Source organism: Apteryx mantelli, chromosome 5, assembly GCF_036417845.1.
Source record: "Apteryx mantelli isolate bAptMan1 chromosome 5, bAptMan1.hap1, whole genome shotgun sequence".
Classification (NCBI taxonomy): domain Eukaryota; kingdom Metazoa; phylum Chordata; class Aves; order Apterygiformes; family Apterygidae; genus Apteryx; species Apteryx mantelli.
In genome coordinates, this window is record NC_089982.1 from 60458442 (window position 1) to 60486169 (window position 27728).

At 41.2% G+C, this 27728-nt stretch overlaps 1 protein-coding gene across 1 annotated transcript; it reads right to left on the reverse strand.

Moving 5' to 3' along the window:
• Positions 1-1181: 1181 nt before the first annotated feature.
• On the reverse strand, positions 1182-3963 carry SHISA3 (shisa family member 3). Its single transcript, XM_067297164.1, has 2 exons — positions 3669-3963; positions 1182-2723 (listed from the first exon to the last, which is right to left on the reverse strand). Exons 1-2 carry the CDS (start codon positions 3961-3963, stop codon positions 2272-2274), a joined length of 747 nt encoding a protein of 248 aa, XP_067153265.1. The 3' UTR covers positions 1182-2271.
• Between the last annotated feature and the right edge of the window lie 23765 nt (positions 3964-27728).

The following is a 27728-nucleotide window of genomic DNA, read 5'->3' on the forward strand; positions in this document are numbered from 1 at the left end:
CTGCCTCCATATATTGGATCTTTTCTGCCTTTGTTTACTAGATTTAAAAAGTTCTATTAATAGAAGATTTAATATGTGTTTGTAAACCATGGTCAAGTCAACACTGTTCAATTGTTTTAATATCTATTTCTGCTGTATATGAGAATGATCAGCAGATCACCCAGGCTGCTCTCAAACAACAGAGCTAGCATCTATTGCATCTAAATTCTAGGTTTGTTTTTCCAGGAAAGATACTTCATTAACACAGTCCCATATCCCTTATACATTCAAAATGCCCAGTGGATCCAGAATAGAGCTCTATAAAACATCGGCAAAGGTAGATCCCCTTTTCTGAAAAAGATTAGTTTTATAAAAGCACAAGGCAAAACATTAAAATTTCAAGTAATTTTACAAATATTTGATTTTTTTTTTGATAAAACATATACACTATTGTGTATCACTATTTTGGTTCATAATTAACAATTACAACATTCAGACCAAAACTTATCACTTCAAACATCATTGTATAGAACTTAAGTAAGTTGTCTTTATGCTTATATATTATATTTCTAGTAATAATTTCTACTGGACTGTAATGTTAATTATGCAGTAAAAATAATATAAAAGGATTTTTTTTCAAAATATTTTTTCATAAAAGCTAAGATACTGACTTGTAGATATTTGCTAAGAAAAAATAATTATACTCAACTCTTGAGGAAGAACCAATGTATTGTATGTAATGTATTTCAACAGATCCTACACATAGGGAATTTGGGCCTGATTGATAAAATAGGAAAGTTCAGCCTCTGCTACAGCAGATTCTGATAGAATGACTTTTTTCACAAAAATAAGTATACATAGAGGCCCTTTAATGACTGTACATTTTTCTTGTGTATTTTCCATTTGCTTGCAGCATATGTTTGTTTTAGATGCCTTTTTTTCTTCTTCCATTTGGTTTGTTGGATTGCTTGGATGAAGGAAATGTAGAGGGGCAAACAAAATGTATTTCTATGAGGGAATGTTATAAATTAAAATGCCTAACTAATCAGTGTAGTTTTGACCACATCAAGTTTCCAGCTGCATATAAAAAGGCATTAACCTATTAGCTAGCTATATATTCAGAAATTTACATTATCTTGAATCTGCATAGCATCATAGGTACACAGTTGAAGATGTAAGCCATTTATAAAAGCAAAATTAACTATTTTTAAAAGAAAAAATACAATATAGTGAAACCATCAAAATGAAAACTTGCTCATCAAACACTTCCTGTACAGAGACATACAGATGACACAACATTTCAACTGCACAGTTTATTGATAAAAATTTTCAGTGACTACTAAATAATTAGTGCTGTCAATGCTGTAAATACATTTTAAATTACAAGTTTGTCTTTACATTTTATACATTGCTAATTTTACAAATAGAACTTTAAGATCAGTTTGTCCAAGTTATTGTATAAAGGTTGCTGAGCAAAAAGCCAACAATAAATACTTCCTTCTGAAAAATGCTTTAATATAATGCCATTTTTAGAATTTTATGCTGAGAAGTTATTAATGATATTATGGAATACATTCTGCTTTTCTCATATATAATTATTTGGCTGCTTGGGATTTGCATTTTTTCAACTAGCCTAATTAGTAGTAAAATATTTTTATCTACCTTACTAGTAATTTACCAATACAAGTATGAAGTGTAATTTCAGGTACAGTATGTGCATTTAAAACAACCACATATTTGGATATCTATAGTAATGCACTTCCTCATATTTTCATTGCTCATGGGTGTGGGAAGCAGTCAGCTGTTTTTAGCATGCTCAAACTCTTCATTTTAATAAGTCTTACTTCTCAGTCATATTGCTGCTTTACAGAGCTATTCTGACGATTAGATCTGCGCAATGCAGCCACTTTGTTAACTAAATTAATATCATTTAGGGTTAAAATATCATTTATAACACTATGAAATGAATACTTTTATGCCAGAACAGTTTTTCTACCTGTCTCTGAATATGTCCTGCACAAACTAGACCAAACTATCAGATAGTCAGCTTTTAAAGCAATTAAGCTTTTAATATTCATTTGTAATTGTGAATAGTAATTGTAATTCCACGTTCAGGAAATAAACTAAATGTTTCTTCATACAAGGCTGATTCTATGAGATCTTGCACTTTTCAAGGGCAACTCACCCACTCGAGGGTTCTGACTCCCACAACCACAGCGCATGTCGGTGCGAAAGGCACCCAGGAGCAGTCCTGGCACTTCCTGCGGCGGCGCCATTTCGTGACAACTCCTTTCAGCTCTGACTAAAATCAGAGCAGCTTTTCCCAGCTAGGGCAGGCTCTGGCTGGAAAGGGTACCCGAAGTATGGGGGCGACACCAGGAAGCCTGATGGCGGAGGCAGGTGGGCAGAATGGGCTGCCTGGAAGCAGCCAGATGTGTAGGGCGGAGGTGGGGATGCCACCAGGCATCCCGGCTCTGCCCGGGCCAAGGAGAACCTGCGAACTGAACTGCCGGCGGAGCTGGAACTTGTGGCGGTACTGGACTGTCTCGACGGCGTCCTGAAGCTCGTCGAAGCCAGGATCATGGGCAGGGTCTCGGTCTGATAGCTCCGAAGAGAAAACCGTATTGGCTGCGATGGTTGTTTAGGTCTTAAACATGTGCAACAATAAACAGCTACCAAAGAGCCCACGATAATGAAGGCAATAAATATTGATCCAACAATGAGGAATGGAACGTAGATTGGTTCTGGTAAAGAAAAAGAACAGACAAACCATGCATATTAGCCTACGGAAATAACAGTTGTATCATGTAGAAATAAACTCCATAGAGGATATGAAGACCCACATCACTGTCAGATTCCCACTAACATCCTGCGCTTTTCAGAAGATAGAGCTTCTGTTCATCATCATTAGACCTAATTTAAAGCATATGCCCTATTTGTGCAAGTTAAAATTTCTTTCTGTTGACAGTTTTAACAATTTCTAATGGTAAAAACTGTCCACACTGTGTCTGGTTTGTCACATGGTTATAGTTTATTCTTATTAGGTTTCACTCAAGAATCAAACTCTTCCCCCGCACACACCACAAAACTGTTGGGACTGTCAAGTGTAACTGCTTGAATCTGCAGGCTAACTCCAATGCTTCAGATATTGCTGCTTCCATTTGTAAGGTGAAAAATAAATGCAGAGCGAGTGACTTTGAAAACTACTCTCCGTGTGCACTGCTGGACTTCTTTTGCTTGACAGACTGATGGCCCCTTGCACTGTGGAGTTACGTCCGCAGAGCACCGCGGCTCAGCCTCACCTCTGGGGAAAAAAAAGTGAGTGGAACAGAGACGGGTCGGCTTTGCAGTAAGGGCTTCACTGCAAAGTAGCCGCCGATGCAAACTTAAAATACAAATGCTCCTTCCCGCCTGAAGGGACCCGACTGTCGGGGCGCTTCTTGCTCGGGAAGCTGCGGGCCCACGAGCTGCCCCGGGGCGCTCGCTCTCGCCCGGCCCCGGCCCCGGCCCCGGCCCCGGCCCCGGCCCCGGCCCCGGCCCCGGGCGCCACGTCCCGCCGCCCGGCAACCCGGCGCCGCCTCCCGGTGCGCACCTGGAGCCGCGCCCGCCTCCTGCCCCCCTCCCGGGCCGCGCCGGGCCCCGCGGCCCCGCAGCCGCCCCCGCGGCCGGGGCGCGGGCCGGGCACTCACGGGCGGCGACTCCCGCGTCCGGCGGCTCCCGGTCGTTGGTGCAGCCGCCCTGCTCCAGGCGAGCCTCGGCGGCGCCGCAGCAGTAGCGCAGCGAGCAGGAGCCGCAGCAGATGGTGGCGGCCGCCGTGTCGAAGCCCTCGGGGCACTGGAAGCCCTCGTGGTAGCCGCCCTGCCCGTCCACCCAGCCGTGGCAGTACTCGCCGCCGCCGGGCTGCCCGCCGCCGCCGCCGCCCAGCAGCCCCAGCAGGAGGCAGCGCAGCAGCAGCAGCAGCCGCCGCCGCCGCCGCCCCGACATCGCCGCCGCCGCCGGGGCGCCCGCCCGCCCTCGCCGCCCTGGCCCCACCGCGCCGCGCCGCCGGGCGGGCGGGGGCGGCCCCGGGCGCCGCTGGGGGCCGGGGGCCGGGCGCGGGCGCGGGGCCTCCCCCCGCCGGGCCCCCGCCGCTCCGCGCCGCGCCGCTCGCGCTCACCTGCGGCCGCGCCGCCCGCCCGCCGCGCTGCCTCCCGCCGGGGCGCGCGCCGCCCCTCGCCCCTGCCCGTCCCCGCTTCTTCTGGGCGGTCGTTCGCGCCTCAGCCCCGCGCCCCCGCGCCCTGCGCCGGCAGCCCGCGGCGGCGCCCGCTCCGCGCGGCGTTTGCAGGGCGCGGAGCGCGGGGGAGCCTTGCCCTGGCCGCGTCTGCCGGGCCGGCCCAGCGCACGCCGTGCGGAGGCGTCTTCCCCGCGGAAACGCAGGTATTTGTTCTGCGTGCAAAATTAGTAGAGCTGACATGAGGGAGTCTGCCATTCTGGCATGCCTGAATACGTCCCTTTCCTTCCCACTGTCTTCGCACTCAAAAACAGAGGAGTTTATTGCATTAGCAGTTCATTAAAGTAGCTCGGCGCTTTAAGGGTTAAAAAAAAACAAGCATAGCACGTTTTTTAATACTAGGACTCTTTGGTTTTTAACTTGTTTCCTTTTCTTGATACTTTTTATGTGTAAAGATACAGCAATATATGCATATATGATTTATACCCCCTTTCCAACACACACCAGACCTGTCACCTTTATTTTCCAAACCGGGAGGGAGAGAGTGGGGCTGAGGAGGAGCGACACATCTGTTGGTATGAACGTCTGATCCTTTTTCTGCTGGAAGAATAATAGCAAGTCAGCAAGCATCAGGAAAACCACAAAAGGAACTGCTTGTTCATTTGTGCTAGAGAAAAAAGTATTTTAAATGACCTGAGCAGATTTGGACTTCTGGTTCAAGCAAAGAAACTTCTTTAAATGATGTGTCCCTTGGGTGCTATCCAAGAGGCACTCCTGCTTTAACAGTGGAAGTGCTTACGAAACTTGTGTTACATTGAAGTTGGGCTGAACTAAAGAATTTATTTTTACTGCATCTTAAACTTCCTCCCATCATTTACTGCCAGGGTATGAATATGTATATCTGAGTCTGACAACTTGTCAAACATTTCGAATGCCTGTGTCACTAATTTTAAAAGTTGGCAGGTTTAGTGAAACAAAAGGAACAAAGTGTGCTGTGTACCAGCAGTAAAACTCTGTACACTGAGAACCATCTATCAAAACCATAGACTTCTGGCCAAACCCAGATAAAGTCCACATGCACAATACTTGTGTTGTTTTTTTTGTTTTGGTTTGGGTTTTTTTTTTTTTTACAAGTCTATTATCTTTTTCTCTCTGCCCCTTTCTTCTGTTTTGATATCTTTAAATATAACCCATACTACCAGACAGGAAAAGCAAATCAAAAAGTTATATAAATGCAAAACATTTTTCATGGCTATTTAGCAGGCATATGTATAGAAACTACAAAATTAGGTATTAAAGAAAATAGATTTCTAATGTGAAGATGTGATATTCTGTCCTCTTCTGCATTTTCATTTTGAAATGATGATGTGAATTAAACTTGCACCAGCTTTCCTGACTCTGAGTTACTAGTTTTTACAGTCCAATGTTAAATATTAATACAGTTTTGCATTTACGTCTCTGTAGTTTTAATGCAAACATAGCCTCCAAGGAATGTTTTAAAATGTAAGGCTTTTAAAATCTTAATGAAGCTTCTGAGAAGGTCAAAAGAAATCTTTTTGTTGACCAAGATGAGACTTGGATCAGGAGCCCAGTAAGGTCAATGTTTAGCTGGCTATTCTACAGGCAGCAGATGCATCCTATCGGATTGGCAGGAAAGCCATGTTTCATAGTAATATGTAAGCAAATGTGTTGCAGAATTTTGCTAATTAATTCACTGCCTTTACAGAAAGAGGTCTGAAAAAAATCATCATTCTGCTAGATATTCCAGATATTTAGGTATTTCTCTGCGATCTTCATGCAGAAACTGGGCAGGGGGGATCCATAAGCATTGGCATGAATATGAGCTGGTTTTGTTCTCCTGTGCTGCTGTGCTTGGACCATCTCTAGCATTTGGATCATTAATAAAAGTCTATCATTTGTGTCCCCCTTTAGGCAGGGCCACTCTCTGCTCTCCTCTTGTGTGACCTGATGGCAGCTGTGCAGTGTCTCTATCAAATGTGCACAATTAGCTGTCTCTCTGTTTGAATCCCAAATTGTCCCACCCTGCAAGAAGAATCTGGCAAGAACTTACCTATTTGCTTTAATGCGTGTATGAGTTTGCTTGACTTTTCTGCAGATAAACAGCATCTCACTCACTGGAGTGGATTCATCTCACTTGCTCCAAATAAAAATCAGAGGAAAATTTCAGTACTGATCTTCCATACACAGGGAACCTTGAAAGTTTCAAAATGCCTGGGCAGTTTCCTACGGTCTGGTGATGTCCTAAGTGACTTCTTTGGGCTTACTTTCTGCTTCCTCTGAAAGATGGGTGCAGTTCACCCAGCGTGGTGTGATTCTGGAGTAGATGAACTTGGTCATTCTGACCCAGAAAGACAATACCTTTGCTCTGCTCCCCTGTCATGAAGGTTGTATCTGTGGCACAGAGTACTTAAAGAAATTGAGATGTTGGCAGATTTGTTTGCATCTATTTATATTATGTTTTTAAAATAAACCCACAAAAAATTAAGAATTCAGGGAAAAATCAGGCGCATTATATGTCATCTAGACTGCAAGTGACATCCTTCATTCTCACTTTGAGTACATCATTTGTCCTACATCGCTAGGACAGCCTCACATAGCATGCATTTTGTTGGGTAATGGTCTTGCAAAGTACTTACAGGGACTTTGCTTATTTTTTATTCTTAGCTGAAGCTGTCCGGTTTTTAGATAATGTGCCATCATTGATTTGAAAGAAAAACACTTCTTTTAATTTAAAAGCTCATATAGCTATTGCTCTGATTACTGTTGGTCTTAAAACTAGCAAAAGAGAGATTAGTAATATAACAAGCAGAAAAGAATCAGAGAATCGCTGAGGTTGGAAGGGACCTCTGGAGATCATCTAGTCCAACCCCCCTGCTCAAGCAGGGTCACCTAGAGCATATTGCACAGGATTGCATCCAGGTGGGTTTTGAATATCTCCAGAGAAGGAGACTCCACAACCTCTCTGGGCAACCTGTTCCAGTGCTCTGTCACCCTCACAGTGAAAAAGTTTTTCCTCATGTTCAGATGGAACCGTCTGTGTTGAAGAAAGATAATGTCACGGATAGTTTAAGACATTATTGTTTATCGGGTAGGTTTAAGGTATCATTATCCCCACAGCAGACCCATGGGGATTATAGCACTCATCTGCTCCAGTGCAAATTCAAACAATTTCTCTTAAATTACTGCTGAAATCATTGCACTCATGTCTGCAGTAATTATCTCACTTCTTCCAAATTCATTGGTTATAAAAATAGGCATTAAAATCTTCTTAAATAGGTTCATAGTTCCTGCTAATATTCATACTACCCTTCACTTCTGGGTTAGGTTTTGTTTGTTTGTTTGTTTTTTCTGTTTTTACTATGGTGCTTTTGGGGTTCCTCTAGATTAGAGTATAAAAAAAGGCAATGAACCATGAAGCTTTGGCATGAAAGACAATCTTCATTTCAGGTCAGCAGTGCCCAAGTTAGTTAGTAAAACTCTGGGAGCTGGGCCTGACTGCATGAGTTCAAACAGCGAATGGATCTTCCAAACACATAAATAATTGCACACATTTATCTTGACTAGAAAAATGATAGGTTCAGCTCATATCTTTCATGATGTAACCAGCAATACTGGTAATTTCTCCCTTGCTCCTCATTAAATATTGTCTTGGATTTCAAAGAACATAAAGGCTAAATCTGGTTTTCAGCTTCTGAAAATAATCTTGAGCAAGCAGATTTACTTAAAAAAAGGAAATTTACCATGTAACTGCAAGGGTTTGCAAACCTGTACTGCAAACCCTTTAGCTAGGCGAACTGTTTCATGTAGCACATAAGTATATGAGGACTGTTCTAAATAAAACTCTGTAGGACTGGTCTCTAAAACGATATCCTTATTCTTGGCCCTTTGCTGAGAAAGCTTCTCCTGAAGTTGCCTTGCAGGGTGAACCACCTGCGAGGCCACACGCCTTCCTTTCCGAGTGGGAGCCGCCGGAGCAGGGCGGAGCACAGCGCCAGGATGCACCCCGGGCCCCGCACTGCAGACGGCGGCTCTCCCGTCTCTCCTCTGCCTCTGGTCCCCCCAGAGGGCTGCTGCACACCGTCCCTTTTCCTACTTCAGCAAATTAATATGGAACTGTAAAACACACAAAATGTGTTTTAGTTGGTTTAACTAAGGGGAAACGTCCATCTTGTCTTCTTTCTTTTGCCTTTTTTCTTTTTCAGTGTATTATTCTTATCCTTTCGTATCTAGCAGGGAGGGATCATTCTAGACTGTTTTGGTTTGGAAGTCACAGTCTCTGACAGTCAATGTATTTTATGGCTTATTTCTGACTAGCAAGAAATTCAGGATGAGATTTGACCAGCACTGCATTGGTTTTTCATCCCAGGCAGGATTCTTACTTTATTTTCCGAAGTCTCTCAGGCATCCTGGAGAGAGAAGGTTACATAGCCCAGATATTAAAAGCAACATCACTTGTATTTTCATGTAAGTAGTCTTGAGAAAGCCAGTTATGGTTTGGGGGGAAAAAATGTAGAGGTCGGGTTATTTCAGCCTAATGGCTGTCTAAGCAAATAAGATTATATATGTTAAAAAGCTTCAGGGCTCACTGAAGTAGGAGGATGTTAGGTTAGTACTATACAGACATGTGTATACATACATTGCACCGATGTTCCCTTGCATGAAATCCATAGCGCTTATTAGGTGGAGGAGTTAGGTGCAGACTTCAGAAATCGCTATTCTCTTTATACAGCATCAAGAGCAGAAGCTGTCTTCAAGCCACCAGGCATCTGTCGCTGTTCAAAGGACATATTATCTCAGCCCCCCCAGCTGTGTTTTGGGAGGTTGCTTTTGTCTTACACTTGAGCTCTACAGAGGCCATGTCACAGAAGAGGAAAAGATTTGCTTGTATGCAGTGACCTGGGTGCGCTGAATGCATCTCTTCCACCCCGTCACCCCGGTGCCACCTGCTCTCTGCTTCAGCAGCCAGATGCAAATACAGCTGTTTCTTCAGAGCAGGAGAGCCAGGACAGATGTCTAGAAGAGATAGGAATGGGTGTTCTTATGGGACATGCAATTACCTGTCCTTCACTCCAGCCAATGCTAAAAATAACCTGTCGTATGGCTAACAAGCAAAGTGGAATAGAAATTCACAGAAATGCTGACATTTCTTCAGTGCTTTGTTTTCTGCAGTAGGCAAGCAATACGATCTTTCCTCCAGGTTTGCTGAAGAGGTGTTTAATTTGCTTTTAAACCAGAAGTTCCCGTGCTGTTAGATTCAGAAACAAATTCTACACACAACATTTTTCAATTCTGAAAAAAAAGATATGTAATTACACCAACAGCTAGTACAGCAAGAGCCAAAAAAACATAAAGAATAAGTCAAAAAGAAATGTAAAAATGGCAGACAGAATATTTTGTTACATTTCTAACAATTATTTTCAAAGCACTGAATATGGGGAAATGTTTTGACAGCAAAAGAAAAGATTGAACATGGTGACATTTTGACCATTTTCACCTGAAAAACATTAATCAGCTGCAGTAGTTTGGCATGTAGCTCCTTCTCAGTAACTTGCAGAGAAAGAATGAGTTATTGCTAGAAAATAACTACATTTTCTAACAATATTCATATTGTAACCATTTTTAAGCACTACCAGCAAGAGGTGAAAAGCTCAATATGCTATTGCCATGCAATTCCCTAATCCCCTGAACAGAAGACTTCATGCTATAGTCATATTAATGAATACTGCTACAGAAAGGTCAGAGGAGATAGCATCAGTTAGATCTGCTTTGCACTGCAACAGAATGTGCACTTCTTTCCTTACAACCCTGAGAATTAATGTCTAAAAAGTGAAAGGATATGCAAGAATATGATATCTGAGGGTAGAAAGAAAGTGTTTTAACCAGGGAATGAAGACGACTGTTATTTTTCACTCTTGCCAAGAAAAAGAACATTTGAACATTCAAAAAGAAAAATAGGGAATACATACCACTGCTTTTTTTTTTTTCAAGATAAATACTGCTAAACGTGAGGGCACTGTTCCAATCCTAAATTAACAGAGCATGCCTAAGTATTAACAGAGTGTGCCTAAGTTTAAAGGTATGTGATTTTTTGAAATTATGAAACTACAGCATGTAAATAACTAATAACTAATGTGAAGAGAAATCTTCAGATAGACTGGTTGTGGAGTGCCTTAAACCTTAAGATTCATGCTTTACAAAAATATGGGAGAACTAATTATTTAGGAAATAGTAATTTCTAGCACTTGTAGTCTGCTTTTAACTCTTCAAAGTTCTATACAAATAATTCACTAATAACAGACCCTCTCGACCTAAAAGACTAATCCTGCTGTAGCACTAAACCTGCTAAATTAAACTGTTCCCTGGCACGGTTTTGAGTAGGTCCAGAGTTGCTGCAAGTCGTGCTCAGCAACTTGTTGCTCATGATATGATGCAATCCCATACTAGATCCGTCCCACTGTTCACCTAATCTAAAGTCCTCTCTGCCTCTGGCCACCGCTAACTGCTTCACTACCAGCTGTGATAGGTACGTGCCGCCCGGTTGATCAGGGTGTGTGCAGAGGAAATATAGTCTGGATTTCTGGTCAGAAGTCTACAGCCCTGAAAGTTACCCAAACAAAATTTAGGAGCAGGAAGGCGGTCTTATCTGGGGAGCCCAATATATAATAGTTTGAAACATTTGGATCAGTATTAGTTGGGGACTGGCTTTAACTCAAACCCTAGAGCAGGCACACTAATACTATTTCCAAAATATTTTGTTTGTAATTTTTTTGATAGAAGCTGAACATTGAGCAGATGTCTTCATTGAGGTGCCCTTTCTTTCCTGAAATAATACTGTTAAATGCAAGTCCTGTAAAGTGAAATCCGGATGTGCCTCTCTGAACTGTATTACATTGTATTTGCAGGCACTGCACTTCACTTGCCCACTCACCTGATCCATTAAGGTCTCTCTACAGCTCTTCCAAACCTGGCTGCTCTGTTTGTCTGTCTCATGAGACCTGTCCCCCGAGCTCTCCACTTGGCAACGCTCATAAGGAGCATGGGGATGCTGGCGGGGCATGGGGGGGATAGTAGTCCCCTGTCCTGCACTACCGTCCCTTCCAACAAACCAAACAAAACACAAGCACATTTCGCCCGTCACAATTTAGAGCATCACTGTGGTACAGTTACGAAGCTTGATTGCTATTCAAGATGAAAACTGAGTAATTTAGGAAGATGTCTTTGAATATGGCACAAGTGCAGACTATGTTCTGTGGTGTACGGGACCTAAAAAGGACTAAATCTTTAAAGAACTAAGAGCAGACTCACAAAATGTTTTGGTGAACACATTAGTTATTTTGGAGAGCAGCAATGTTGATTCAAAATATTTAGCTTTTGAATTTGGCTTAAAATATACACGTAGACTGAATGTAGTCATGTGTTTGGGGACTTAATAACTTTACTTCTAAGTATTACTTATTATTCTTATGTATAACAGCCTGAGGAAATTTTCTTTTGCTTATCTGCATTTTGGTCTCTCTGCTTAGATTTCTTCTGGGATCTGACCTATAAAAACAACTGGATTTATGATATACTAAAGTTTACAGCAAACACTTAACAAATACCCCTGTTTCAGAGACGAAATTAATAGTGTTTAAATATAGTCTCAGATGTTATCATTTTTTGCTGTTTACCGAGTGAAGTAGTTTTCTAGCAAATGTCAAGGAACCAGCTAACACGTAGGTATACCAAGGAAAGTAACTGCACGCCGCCATCTACGGTGCAGGCCAGGGATCTTGCAGGACTTGGTTACAGCTAGGAAAAGCGAGAGCGGGTATTTCTAACAAAGGTGGCCATGGATTTGCCGCTTCTGGCTACGGGTCATGTTGACGCAGAGCATGGTTTGCAGAAGGGCCGTTATAGTAAGGAACGTTAATGGCACTTTGTGGGAGGAGTGAGAACTAACACAGAGTTTGGAGACTAATATTTTTCTAACTGATTTTGTTCAGAATATTAAGGCCTTACTCAAGAACGGCTGGTTGAAACTGTGCAAGGCAAGGAGGAGGAGAGCATATTCCGTTTTTAGTGGGAGGACTCACTCAGAGGGTACTAAATTACAAGCATTACATGGTCAGCACAAATCCTGGTTTGCTCACCATGTCGTGACAGCGCAGCCTGTGCTGCTGACTGCTTGTGGCAGTGGTTATTTCAGACCACAGAGCTCTTCTTGCATCCGTCCTGCCTCATCTCCCACTTCGCCTCACCTTGCTGCCTGCCAGCTGCCATTGCCCACTGCTTGCATTGCCAGAGCTGTGCTGCAAATGGCTACATGGACAATTTGGGGTCATCCTCAAGTCCAAATCATTCATCCAGCAACACTGCAAGCATCTGCTCATGCACAACCAGCAGCTCCATAGGCGCCTGTCACATAGCCTTGGGGAAAAGAAGCAGGAGGATGCCCAGCACACCATGCATAAAGCCTATATACATAGTATACAGCCTTTTACCCTCTCTTCAGGGCTACATCTTGCAAGGAGAAAAGTTCAAAAGAAAATCCATCAGTTCTTCACTGCCCAGTCCTCCTTCAGCTCCCCACCTATGTCTTCTAACTCATGCACAGCAGTCTTCTTCAACAAACTTCTGAAGGGCACATGATGGATAAAAGAAATTCACAGCTGTTGCTTAGGGCAGAAGCAGATGCAGAGGAAGAACTGGTAGTTCACACAACTTTTGCTTTTTTCCATCCACTCCTTTGTCTTGCAGGCCACCAGCAGCCTGTGGGTTGTCCCTTGAAAAGGTCCAGCACTCAACAGAGCATAGTCTGCTCGTAACCTGGCCTCTGACATCTTTGCTACTGGATAGCTATGAACTGTGCACATCCCACTGTATTTATTATTTTATTGCCCAGGCTGTTTGTTCGTGTCATGCACTAATAAACTCTTGATTTTTAGACTAAAAGGTAGAGGAAGCAAGGACTGTCAAGAATATATGTTGGGACACAACCTAGTACAACAGGGTCCCATCTGGTTGTGATTGTTAGCTGGCTTCTCAATATAAATCTTCAAAAACAGCAGTAATAGTAGCCTTGAAATAATGTTTATGCAGTCATAAAAAAAGTCATAAATTACCTGAATCCTGGATCCCTGTTAACCTCCATCTCAGAAGAGATGTTAATGTTCAACATACAGTCTGACTATAGTTCCTTGTTACCCACATTTGGCTTTTTTCAGTGAGCTTATCTCCTCTGGCATTAATGATAAATTATTATGAACCTACTTTGGACATCTTTACATTCTTGGCTCAGTGTCTTAGAAATGTCTTCAGCGCCAGATTGCTGACTTCAGTCTTAATTAATGATCACTTGTTATCAGCTTAGTTCAAATGTTTGTTTCTAACATGCTGTGTAGTCTAAACATTTCCAAAGTCCAAATAGACAGCCTTAACTTAAAATGTTATGATTTTGATATTGACTTGATGCCTTCCTGGCTGTGTGTGAAGATTTTATTCCTCCATCACTCTGATTAATAGACCTATTGCAAATCCTACTATTTAAGAGTACCAAACAGTGAAGCAGCTAAACATCATGCACATTAACCTAGTTAAGAGTTAATTTCATGTTTCTGTCAGAAGTTTTTTCTTTGCTCTAAAACTACTTCTATCATTAGGACAATTTTCAAATTATTAATTCTTGTACTTCTCTACAGTTGCTTATTTGTCTTTTTCTTGGCATATGCTTTTGCTCTGCAGCTCACATGCTGCATGGTTAATCATTATTACTCTATTACACGAGCACTTAAGAATTCAATTTAAGTATCAGGAAACTATTCTGCAAAATACTCTGCTAGCAAATTGCAAGGTCTTTACCCCAAGAGTTCAGACAGGATATAAGCTGTCTGTTCTCACATCTTTACATGAAACACTGGTAGGTCTCCCGTCATTACCCAATCATCAGGCATTCTTAGCAGCAGATGCTAGACCATTCAAAGATTTCATAACGCCTTGTTCCCACACCCTCTATCAGATATCTTTTAGATATTACAGTCATGCTTTGGGCAATTACAGTCTTTAGCACAGCAAAAATAGAAATGCTCAGCTTCATTTTTAATAATGCAGCTCATTTTGTCACATCAGCTTGTAATCAAAGTTCCATTTGTGTTTTTCAGGCTCGCTCCAAGAGCCCCTTATTAACTAACCAAGCAGATTTTATGAATTGTTTTCTAAAACACAATTTGGGTAACTTCTGGTTAACAGAAGCCTTACTTGAAATTAAAGACACTTTTTATATTGTCAAGTTCCTTGTACCAGCCATGGTTTTTTATTTATTTGGAGAAGCTGAGGGACCTGTCCCTGGAAATACTGACACAAGTACCTGAAGGATCAACCCTAAAGAAAATACTGCCAATATTTTCAGTCCAAAGAGAGAGTTTTCCTTAGCTTTTAAGTTTTCTGGAGCAGAGACTGTTTTTTTCATTATTAGGTGTCCAGTGCCTAGTATAATTACCTCTTATTGCAGCAAAAATAAATAATAATCAATTACAATAAACATTCAGTGCTATAACTTTCTGCAGATGGGTTTGTAAACTATGCCACAGGACTGTGAAGTAGCCTGGAGGCTGGACTAAATGCTATAGGGATGTAAAGGAACACTTTATTTCCTGTCTCTTGGTCAATTTTCAGATCTATTTTCCCATTTCCTACCTCCCAAGGGCCTTATTTTTCCTGTAATGAAGCTTCGAAATGAGTGTTAACTATCTGCTCTGAAACAAACAAAAGAAATAGGATGCGAGAGACAGGAAGGCTGGACCAGCTGCTTTTAAATAAAATTCTGAAATTGGTCTTGAAAGCTATGGTCATCTGATAATTTCACAGCTGATATTCTTGCTGCCAAATGCTACTGGTTGCAGAGAGCCTTTCCCTGAACAAGTCGGCACTGGGTTGCTTGCTTTGGGTTTCCTTTTAGTGCTGCTCCTTCTTTCCTTACCCTGCTCTTCAGTTTTGAGGCTAAATTGCTGTAGCATTATCCTGCTCCTTAACACAGATGGTTTTACTCTCTTTTCTCCTGTGCATTTTGACTACCCTGGCAGGAGCAGCAGGTATGGCTGAAAGCGCTCCTCTCGGAGCCACTCACCTCTTCTTTCGGCAGCTGCCGTCCCCACTGCAGGGAGGCTGAGGAGGTAAGGCAACCTGAGGGTCATAGGCTCACAAAACAAAGACCACCTTTTTCTTACAAATGGGTTGGCAGATTGATTCAAACAACCCTAGAAAGAAAGGTATTTTACCTATATGAATTACAGCTTGATCCTGCAATACCATGCTCATATTTTCAAATTTTTCATTGTAAGTAGTTCCTGAGTTGAAACAGAGACACGGAAACAACTATCAATTTTGAAAATAATAAGAAAACCTTCATGTTTTCCAATTTCTGTCATTTGAGTTTCTTAAAACTCTTGTGAGACTTATTAATGTATATTCTGGGGTGAACATACATATATTCTGTCTTGCATTCATCAGCAATCATAAAATGGAATTAGCATCCTGTCTTAGTGTATATTTCAGGTTTATGTGAAGAATGTTGTAGAGTATTTGCGTCACTTTGGGTTGAAAGATTGTGTCTATTCAGACTTCTTCCACCTTATTGTACAGGTGGAAATGCAAGTGTAGTGAACTCTAAAGAAATAGCATAACAGGTAATCTAGTCATCAGCTGGCCCAAAGAAAGCACTGCACCTAAAACCGCTGGAAATGTGAGAAGTGAATGTGTCTGCTCAGCTCCTTGCACAGACATGTAGAGGCTTGGCACAGAAACAAAACCGAACTGTAGAAATCCTAAGGCTAATTTGCACCAAAATTCAGTGAAATAAAATAGCATCATCCATGTGAGCAAACTTGCGTATCCCACTGGTGATGAGCAGCAGTGAACTGGTGACCCAGGAGTCTCTGTGGAAAATGCTTCGGAGCCCAGAGCACTGGCTCCCTTACAGTGCTAGGGCCGAGGCGCTTTTATTCTGACAGACTTGTGCCCTCCTTGATTCATGAAGCAACTTAATTGTACAGAGAATTTACTTGTTCTGTTCCACTCTTACCTCTAATAGCATTATACAAACCTTTGACTTCTACCCCGCTGTACATGTGAGGATGTCAGATACTCTGTCTCTTTATATGTCTAAAACTTATGACTATTAACTGTTTATTAAATGTGTAGCCTGCCTTACCAACAATTTTCCAGATTAATTCAATAATGAGAAGCAAGATGAATTGTTAAATCCTCTACTGCAGTGCTTGGACCTCTATGTATAGACATAGGAGGATTATGTTGTTGTAAGGTGATTCTGAATTTTTGGAAAGAATTCTACACTACGGGCTCACAGTGCAACGGGTAGTCTCCACAAGTAACATTGTTCTTCAGACTGACTATCCCATATCTATCGGAAAGTCTAAGAGAAATTGAGGGACACTTTTGAGTAATTTGCCTCAGATTCAGTGCAGACAGAACTGGCATGATTACCCTACCTCCCCCAACAGTGGACATATGTGGTGAACTTCAGTTATTTATAGCTCCTCTCATACGAATAGCTGTGAACAAGATTGCTGCTTTCCGGCCTATGGATGAAAAATAGAAATATTTGTACTAAAAAAAAAAAAGTTATTATTTACCAACTGTCTGTCAGCTCAAGACTGTTCTGCTGTAATTGTTCTCCTTTGGACAACAATGGGAAATGCCATTTGAATCTCCCAGGACCTCACAGTAGAAAAAAGTATCGTGACACAACCAAGTGCTGGAATGCCAAAACTTTTGGACAAGGAGTCACTTGAGTTTCTGGGTGGAAGAGGGAGGGGTTTTATCTCTCTCTTTCTCTGTATCTCCTCTCCCTGAGCCCCCACTCCTGAGTCACTCTCATCTTGCTAATGGCTGGAGAGCTGCCCCAGGGAAACTGAGTGAAGTCTCCAAGTCAAGGGCTCTTCTCTCCCTACCTCTTACCCTTAACAACCCACTGAGGATCTACAGACTGCCACCCCACTATGTTCATGGCAACTCTGATTTGCCTCAACATATTGTTGGGGGAAGGAAGATAGACCATAGCCAGGGGAAGGGGAAGCAGGATGGAAATATGATGTGACTCTAGGTTTTATCCATTTGCTGTTGCTAGAGATGTGCAGAAGTACAATACAGCTGAGCAAGGTGGTGCGAGGCAAGCTACTGGACTAATGTCATGAATGCCACCACCCTATGTTATTTTGGTACCAAGAGGCATAATGTGCACTTGGAGTCACAGAGCTCCCATAGTATCAGTGCCTTGCTCATCATTAACTTGGAGCCTGCATCGTAAATGTGTTCAGAGGTGAGGTTAGGGAAGGGACCTGGGGCTGCCCAGGGAGCAAGTCACTGCCCTGGTACACTCTGGCTGCCTGTTGGCTCTTGGTGAGGTTATTTGGTTTTAAACCACCAAGTCATATGGACCATCCTAAGTGAGAAAATCCCTTTTTTTCCTCCCGTGAGGGCATCACTGCAAGAGCTGGCTGAAGGCCTCTCTGGGGCACCCTGACAGGGCCAAGGCTTGTTGGAGCCGATGGGAAGCTTTCCACAAAATTAGAGAGGCCTTTGAATCAATCACCCTGAGTAGGTGTTGCTCAGGAGGATGTTATCCCTTGACTTGCCATGGTATGAATCACTGTCCTTTGCACAGGCCTCTGGGGACAGCCTGGAAGGTTTGAGGAGTGGGGATAAGACTGATTTATTTTGTTATGTTTCTGGTATTTGTATGTGTTTATGTGGGCAGCGTAAAAAATAGCAATATCCTTTGCTATTTTCTTTCCTGTTTTTATGAACTTGGATTTTTTTTTTTTAATGCAATGGTAAGTACATTAACCTTTAGTTTAAAATCTAATTTGCTTTTGAAATGGAAATTTTATATAAATTGCCAAATTAAATACAAAATATTCCTCAGGTAGTTCAATAATTACTCATTTTATTTTTTTAAGTTACATTAGCTGGAGGCATATTCTTGGATTTGTAGGTGTTTGGATAACTTAATTTCAGAAAGCAAAACAGACTATACCAGATAAGAGAAACTTAGGTCAAATTATTCTGGTTGTGACATATGTGATACATAATACTATGTAATTAGATATTAAAGTGGTTGCTGTGCAGCAGGATGTTTTATGAAAATGGGACAAATGTTTTTTAAATGTACCACTGGAAAGCAGAGAGATGGTAACCTATATCCCCAAGGGGGATAGCTGAATTCCACCAAGTTTTTGATATGAATTTGAACTGCAGTGAATAGGAAAAGAGGGAATTTACGATTATAACTTAGCTGTCCATTAGTCAATGTTTGGCTGCATTTGCAAAGGATGCTTATATGGTTCTTAATCTGGACAGTAATGTTTTCTGGGGATTTGTTATTTCTTGAGCAACAGCAGAACAGATGGTGACAAAGCAGATCTGGCAATAAATCATGGAGACAGAACATTTGAAGCAAGCAAGATGATCTAGAGGCACAAAATAGAAACTGGAGGATAATCGTTACACAAATGCGGAGGGTATTGCTGCTAATTTTGTTAATGCTGGGGACAGTACATAAAGACTGAGCATTTCCATGTAACTTGGCCATTAAAGCTCCTATTAAAATTTTTAATGAACATCCTTTGGGAGTAAAACTTTTCAGGGCACTTACAAAAAAAATCACAAAAAACTTCCACTGACTGCACAAATAAAAAAATGACTGACAATCTTAAACAGCCACATGCCTTTTGAGACTAACCAGTTCTGTATCTCCATAGGAATCTGGTCTGAAACTGTGACAGGCTTTGACACTTTCTGCTGTACATGAAAGTAACTTAAAAGACACTCACAAATATTTTATGAAGCATAAGGCAAGAAATAGCAATCTCAGGAAACATCCTCTTGATGGATTTATTTTTGCATGCTGGCAGTTAGGCATTGGTGTTTCCTGTGCTCCCAACCTAGCAGGCAGTACAAATCCTCCCGAGTGTCAGAGGCTGCTTCTTCCATGCCCGTGTGGTTGCAGATGAACACTGGGAGTAGTGCTTCCTCCATGCTCCCTGTTGTTAGCTCCCCTCCAGCCACAGCATAGCCCACATCTGTGTGATGATTCCCCCTCTCCAAATTTGTAATCTCACTTAACATTTTAACCAGAGCTTTTAGTTATATTCCTTAGTCTGGAGGCTGCTGATATGGAAGAAGGCAATGATTAGTTGTTCATGGTCTTGGGTGGGAGAAGGAATCCTTAGACCCCTGCTCTTAAACTGAAGCAAGGCAGAATTGGGCTTCCAAGAAACACTATACAATTACCTGCCACTCCTAGCCCACTGGGCTGAAACAAAGGATTGCTGTTGCATTTTGTATATGATACTACAGGTCAGATAGATAACCTGAGAGATAGAAACTATCCATCAATTCAACAAATATTTTTTCACAAATCTCCATATCAGATCATTCTTAGTGTCTTTCACAATGTACCATGATACAAGCACCATCATATAGTCTTGACATGTAATCAAAGCACAGTGATATTATCATACAGCAATTATCAGATGGTTGGTTGGTGCACATGTGTGTCACTTTGGATCATCTGTGATTTGCTAAAAGTTAATATTTCCTCTAATCTGCCTTATTTCAGTGACACCATGAGACAGGCCTGCTATGAATTATTACTCTAATGAGGTACATTTGGGAGGTGCACAAAAGAGCATTTCATAAAGGATCTTCTTTTTTAATAAGTGAAAATAGAAGAAAATACAATAGTACTGAACAATAAGCATTGGCATTTTTGGTGAAAAATAGATCATGAAAGCTTATTTCAGCAGCCCTCAGAGAGAGCAATATTTAATCAATAATTGTAAAAGTAGAGCTGTTAAACTCAGATAAGTAATTCCCTGATGTCATAATGCCTCTATTTTCTTTTTTCTGATTGTGTATTGGAATGTAAGGGGGAGTTGGTATAATGTGAAAACAGGTAGAAAAGTGTAATAAGCAATTAATCGGAAGGGCCAAAAGCCTAATGTTTTGTCCTGTTTTTCAATAGCTCATATCTGAAGTTTGAATGAAGAGAGCAACAAAACCTTCTCTCTTTTGTCTGCTCATGTTTTGGTATAGTAGCTGGAATTAGACTTTACATAGCAGACTTTCAAGAAAAAATTAAAGCCTGTTTTCTCATGTGTGTATATATATCAAATAAACTCTTTATATGATCGAGACTTGCATACTTCATCTGAGAGCTTGTTGGCATGTGATTGCCGATTTGTCCATTTCTGATTATCTTCAGCATGTTTGGGTATTAATTAGATAGTGCAGGAGTAATATCCTTTGAATACTAGAATATGTGTAAGGAGAAAGAATTCCCACTAGATGATACATGCAAATTAGTTTGATTGCAAACTATGTAGTGCAGACATATATAAATAGCTAGTAAGCATAATATGTTAGAAGTGATGATCAGGGGCTCAGAAAGACTACAGGACCACTAGAAAGGAAAAGAGCATGGAGCCAAGAGTGGGTAAACAGATTGAGTGTGTCTGCTCTAAGGAATAATAACAGAGTAAGGCTTTTTAGTCTGGAACAGAAACAATGTAGGGAGGATATAGTAAAATTGTGAATAGCATGGAGAAAATGAATAGGGAACAGTTGTTCACTCTATCTTCTAGTAATAGCAGGTGGTAGCTACAAAATTAGCAAAATGCTAATCAAGATGTGGGATGGGACATTTTGAAAGCTAGAAGTTTACATGTGCAGAAAGCTGCTAGACAATCTTTTAGGAAGAAAAAAACTCAATCCAAGGTAATTAAACATAAAAATACCATGGGATGTGAATGGAAGCACAACTACAACCAGTACCGTAAGCGACTCTGCTAGAAGCTCACCAGGCCACAGAGAGTGCCCCTGAGCTAGCAACCAAGTGTGCTCGAGGCAGTGGCATGCTGCGAATGCACCTGTGCTTGCAGCCTGGAGCTGCATCCTTCCTGGTGGAGCCACGGCTGAAGCTGCACACCAGGGAGTGCTAGGGGCACCCACAGCCACGTGGATACCAGATCCCCCCATTTAGGTGTCCCCTAACCGAGGCTGACAGCGGTGTGAACATCACTGCTGGGAAAGACACACTGTGGGCATGCAGAGTGGCTGCCAAGAGCTGTCATGGTACCTGCTTTTCCCTAGGTTGCATGTTGGAGCTGCTGTTAGAAACACAAGTTGCAGTTCGTCTCTGTTGTCTCTCCTTCCTATTGCATTGGTCACTTATTTGTCCACCAAGAGAAGAATACAGAATTCCAATGGCAGCACACAACTCAATTTCTTTCCACTATGTTTTTTTTTCTCTCTTCTGTCCACCCCTCCTTTTCCCCTCCTTTCTGCCAAAGAAAAGAAGGAAAGAAAATGTGAAATAGGACAATTTACCTATTTCTCTTTCTTTGTAGAAAACATTTATAAGGAATGCTGTTAAAATGAAACCCTTAATCAGTCACATCTCAAATGCTTTAACTGTTATTTTCTTCCTTATAACATTAAAAGACCATCAGAGTAAGGAAGCTGAAGTTCCTGTGTCCGAAACTTAGCACATTGTTTTACTATGTAATGCTGTAGAGTGCCAGGGTTACATTAACACCTTTGATTCTCTGGGGTCATTAATCTCATCAAAGTCCATGCGACCAGACATATTAAAGCTTGACAATAACAAAAATATGACTAAATCAGGAGATAAATGCATTGTAACTTGATGGCACAACTTTTTTCATTTGTGAAGAGATATAAACTTTGGGGACAGAGATGGTCTTTACTCTTCCTAAATTTTAGCTCTTTAGCAGAGCCAATATCAGGTGAGGAACAAGATATTTGGCTCTATATCCAGTATTACATGTTAGAGAGAGCTCTTTTTGACAGGGTTTATTCCATGTTAGGGCTAAGAAGGAATGTTTTGGGACTCCACAATAGGAAGTTCACTAAAAAAAGTACCTGCTGCTGGCCACCAACTGGGTTTCAGTAAAGCCTGTTCTGGGAACACAGGAAACATCCTCATGTCAGTCATGAATGAGACCACTGTGTTGTTCCTGCTGAGTATTTTACAGTGCTGTGAAGTGCAGCATTAAAATTAAAAAAAGAGACTGTATAATTAATAAATCAGAAAAGAATCTTTTAATAAATAAAATGTTATGTTAGTCTGAAATTTAATGAAGTTGAAGACTACTAAAAGGTCACTTGTCCGTAAATAATTCTACAGAATAATACAATTAAACTTATTTCCTCTTATTGTTAGAAGCTGGAAGCATGATTGCTACTTTTGCTTGAATTTACTATTAAGGCTTGATGTGAAAGGTGTTACTTCAATGAAAGAGTAGTACAATTACAAAATAAACTGAAGTGTCCCAGAGGAACTGTCCTTACGGTCTGATTTAGCAAGATAATAGTTGCTCATATAAAATTTCCAAGACTATCTTGTACACAGATGTTATTTTTAAGAATTTAAGGCCAGGAAGAAACCTTCTGGTGCTAAAGCTATTGGAATGAGGCCCTTTTTATGTCAAGGGTGATGTATGAACTGATAGCTCGAGAAAGATGAAGCTTTGACTAACTTATTAGACTTTTACCTTCAGAGTTACGGCTGGGTGAAGCTACTTGACCAATTACATTTACTGATGTAGAGCAGTCTGTGAGCTTGTTTATGTTACCAGTGACAATATGGTCCAATTTAATGCCCTCAGCCCAGCAAAACTAAACAAATTACCTTTCCATTCCAAATAAAATGTAACTTAAATCAAGCTATGATTTATGTGAAACAAATGCTGGCTAGAGCTCATGGGTCTGCAGCTCTTACTTGTGGCCAAATTACTTTTAGAACCACACAGAAAAACTCTAAGTTCAATGAATGAGTGGTACTTACTACCAAAAAAGAAACTGCTAGGGCTGTGCACATGCTGGTCAAAATATCAAACCCTCCAAAAGTGCAGCTTTTTACGAAATGTTCAAATGACCAGGGAAATTCATGTGCCAGGTGACCAGCTCTGCATGCTCAGTAAGAGCAGCTGAGGCACGGTAGCGCAGAACCTACTGCTCTGTGTTTATTTTCAATGACACCATTTATTGTGCAATTAAAAATTTGAATCATAGGCACCAAACTAAAAATGTATCCATTTCTTTAGCATCTGATACAGAAAAAGAAATCATTTTGTACTTCATATTTTATCAGCCAAATCTCTTTCCTGTTGCTATTTTCTTGTTTAAAGAAAGTTTAGCATTCATTCTGCAGGACCTACCTGGCACCAGAGAAACAGACCCTAAAGTGACTGTGATATGAATGATATTAGATTTATAGCCAAAAGTCCCAAATGGAAGAACAATTTGCAGTGTCAGAACTGAGTACTCAGTGGTCTTCTCAGCAGTGGTTCACGCTCATGTCTGGCCTCATTCAACACCCTCCTTCGACTCCTGACTTCCCCAGGTCTAATGAGGTCTTGTTTTCAGAAGGTTCTCACTGAACCAAGACGGCCTGTGACTGAGTCTTCATCCTCCTGTGGGATGATGAAGGCCAGTGGCAGCCTGGAAGGGGGACCAGGCCAGACCCCACATTGGTCTCGTTGCACTCCTCATTGCTCACCTCGGTGGTATTTCTGCCTCTGCCCTGGAGAACCTGTTTGAAGGTATTTAGCATGATGACAGACACTATAAAAGACAGGCAACACAAATAATAACTGCTAGTTGCTTTCACTACACTGCCTGTGTCATTTCTTCTGTGGGAATCTGGCTGTGTGACTGTCTTGTCATGGCAGAGAAAGTATTTGTCTCTTTACAACATCTACCACACAAGTGAAAAAATACTACTTGTAGAACAAATGAAAAGATATGGGTTTCCCAAGAAACACATTCAATAATGATCCTTGTATACTGTTGCATTTCTTCTGCTCTATTTTCTGTGTTTAAAACTCCAGTCATTCCTTTGTTATATTCTCTTTAAACTATATTCTTCTCTCCCAGCATCTTTTTTTCCTTCAGGTTTAAATTTGCTATAGTAATTATTAATTCAGCTTTGCAGTATTGTTTATGTAATTACAGATTGAAGAATCCCTGAGAAATGTCAGGGAAGGTTCCTGCTGTAGAGCAACAGCTTTGCTCATTTTGTAACGAGAAAGATGCAGTGATTTGTTTGCTAGTTCATCAGCTTCAAGTGAAGGGGGAGGAGGGCTGGTGCTCCCCCAGGCCATGCATCTGCCCAGGTCAGACCCCGCTAGGAGCTTTGCTGCTCTCCTGCCCAGACTTCCCAGACCTGAAGTCAGAGAAGTAGCAGATACTGTATATCTGGAAAAAAACTATATCCAGGGAATATCCATGACTGGTGGAAGGTGCCAAAGGTGAAGCTGCAGGAAGGAGGACAATGTTCATGGCTCTGTTCCTTGGGGACTCTCTTGCAGGATATGGTGAGACAGCAGAGGACACAGAGTGGGGTCCAGGTGTCCCGGCAGCTCTTGAGGCATGGAGGATTAAATTTAGGATTTATCCCAGACAGTGTGTGTTCCCTGACAGGCAGTAGCTGCTTGCCAGCTTCCCTTAGGAGGAGGTGCTGCTGAACATCCATTTGTTGGATAAATCCTCAGTGAGATGGTGTGCTACTGCCTCTCAGAAAGTGGAAGGTGGGAGGGTAGTGGAGGGTAAGGATTTCCTTGACTTGTAAACCATTCCAGTTACAGACAAGTATCTCCCCTTCCTTCCATGTTGGCAGTTCTGTGTGGTGGCGAGGTCTGGTCTGAGTGACAAGACAAGCCAAAAAAAACCAAGAACTCCAAGGATTAATGTCCTTTTTCACATTTGGTCATGAATTAAAGAGAAAAGAATAAAACATGGTATTTGGAGTGCCCTTTAAAAGCTGGCATAGGAAACTTTCGACAATGCTGAGGATAAACTGTATTTTCTTAGAGTCTGAAACTGCTCTTAACAGCTTGCTGAGGAGAGGAGAGTCCTGCCTAATGATTTTAGAAGAGATGGGATTGATAAGATATTACAGTGCCTCTTTGACCCACTTTGACTCCTGAGCTCCTCGACAGAATTAATGTTTTTCGCACTATCAGGGACTTGAACTTCTTAAAGCTACATGTCCAAGAAAAGAGGGATGTGCACACATCTGTCTTTAGGAACTTTAGAATTAGATCAATGTCAAAAAATGTTTATTTTACTAAGTAACACTGCAGCTACATGCTGCTCTTAGAAAAAAGCTTAAAACGCAGATTGTTTGGGAAACCCCGGGCCTAACAGTATGGCATCAGAATTATCTGGGTATATACGAGAGTCATAGGTCTCGTAGAAATATCTGAGCAGAATTAGAGCTCAGGTGAGACTTTCATATAATGAAAATATCCAGTTGTATGTTCTAGGTCTCACATGGCTGTCATCCTGACTTTGGGACAGCTAGTCAGCTGGTGTCAATAACTGCAGTCATGTGGATTTACTCTAACATAGGATATGACCTGGAGTATGTAGTATGGGCAATTCAGACAATAATCTTTTGAAAAGAGTTTGAACTGACACTTCAGATGCCCTCCAGACACCATGAGCTTCAATGTCTGATGTGGCTGTGACAACAGCTGTACCGAATAAAATAACAGATTTCTCACATATGTGTGTGTTCTCCAAGAACATGACATGGTATTTACCAAACTGAACTAGAGGGTGGACACCCCTAGCACATAACATAAGTTTATAGTTCATATTTCCAATTGCAAACATGTTTGAGATTTTGCTTTTGACAAATAGCATCAATAGATTTACACGTCTGGAAATTAGAACTGCATTCCTATAGGGCACAGGGCTGCCTTTAAAGCATATATAAATACAAACATATTTCCAAAAATCATGTGGGCAAAGCTCTAGTTCCGAGAGGATTGCAGGGTCATATTTCCACTCTTTAAGGTGAAATTATACTTTTGAAAAGTTCCTTATTGTTTTCTCAAATCACAAATAACTTTCTAGAATGCTGAGGCCTGTTTCAGACTCAAAATGGGATCTGCAATCCAAGCTGGTTTCTTTCTTTTCACATGTTCACCCCATGCATAAAGGTCTTGCAGGTTAAATTACACCCTTAAATTACTCCTCTGTAATTCTGTGTCTTGCAGTTCAGGCTTTCCCGATCACCCTTGTATCTCAATTGCCCTCCAAGGATTCACAGAGGAGTGACTGACTGGCAGCAAGATTAGATAAATTATTCTGTTGATGGTGCCTAGGAGGTAATAAAATCCAGTTTAGTCTCTCAGAACTGCAAAGCCAATGACATTAGAAGAAGGCAATTGCAGTAAAAGCTGTATTTTGTCTAAAAGTCAAGAAGTATGTGACTATGAATACCTGCAAGGGATAGTCTCTTGAATAAGAGAATGCCATTTCTGCAGCCATCTTTAAGTGAGGACAGAAACTAAAAATAACAGATGATATGTTTGTTACATAGGGCTGTACCTTCATTAATTTTCTACATGACTGGAAGAATATTTATATAGTAACTTCCAGCCAGGGAGCTCAAAAAGCTTTAAAAACTCCGATTAGCTGCACCTCTGAGTCAGGGCAATCCTCTCTTTATTGAACAGATGGGATGACTGCGATGCAGGGAAACTGTTTATCTAATGCACACAACCAGCCTGTAGAGGGGGTAAAGTATAAGCCCTCAAATTCCTGCACTTTGACCGTGCTTCTGTCAAAGAGTCCTTAATGAGCTTTATATATGTGTAGAAATATCAATGCATAATAATCTGGCTTAGCATTCTGAGAGAGGGCTAATAAATGTAGGAATAAGACATAAATCATTGATTAAAATGTCAAAAGTGACGAGAATATAAAAGATTGCTCCTGCCTTTGCTGAATTACATATGCAAATTTGCATAGACTACAAAATGAACGTCTTTAAATGAATGAATTAGAATCTTATGCAAAAGTGACTGAGCCATATTTGCATACAAAATTTATTAGGAGGAGATGTGCTTATTTTTGGAATAAACACCAAAAGCAAATCCTTGGAATTTGCTAAAGCAGCCTATGCCTGCAGCTCATTAGAACATGCTGTGTCTCCTGCCAATGTGTGCAAACAAATACAAGTTGTGCCCTGAAAAAACATAACTGGCAGATTCAGGAAAACACTGACACATCCCAAACATTTACAGCTTTTGTCGGCATTGTTTGTAGTCTGAATAAATTAAAGCCACTGACTTTTTCTTGATATTCCTTTATTTTCAGACAGCTGGATTACTACTTTGGCAGACTTTGAATTCACCATCAGGGCAGGGGCGTCTGTATTTATCTGAGACAAACTGCATACGCTGTCAGGTGAAATGCAGGAAAACATTTCAGTGAGGCCCACTCCAAAACTATTGGTGCAATGAAAAAGTATTGAAATTATAAAGTACAGCATACACTACCTATATCTCCATTGTCCAAAATTATCTGGTATACAGAAAGGGGGGAAAAAAATCCTGTCTGGAATTTAAGGTATCTCATTTGACCTCTTAATTCAGAGCTTGTACTTTTCATTAGATATCTTGAAGTACTGGGTCATCTTTGAAGT

What these genes read in the sequence shown, in the direction of transcription:
- SHISA3 (XM_067297164.1), bottom strand. Translation starts at nt 3,963, where the DNA reads ATGTCGGGGCGGCGGCGGCGGCGGCTGCTGCTGCTGCTGCGCTGCCTC. An exon ending in GGACGCGGGAGTCGCCGCCC is followed by an intron (nt 2,724 to 3,668) that starts GTGAGTGCCCGG and finishes TTTCTTTACCAG; the next exon opens with AACCAATCTACGTTCCATTC.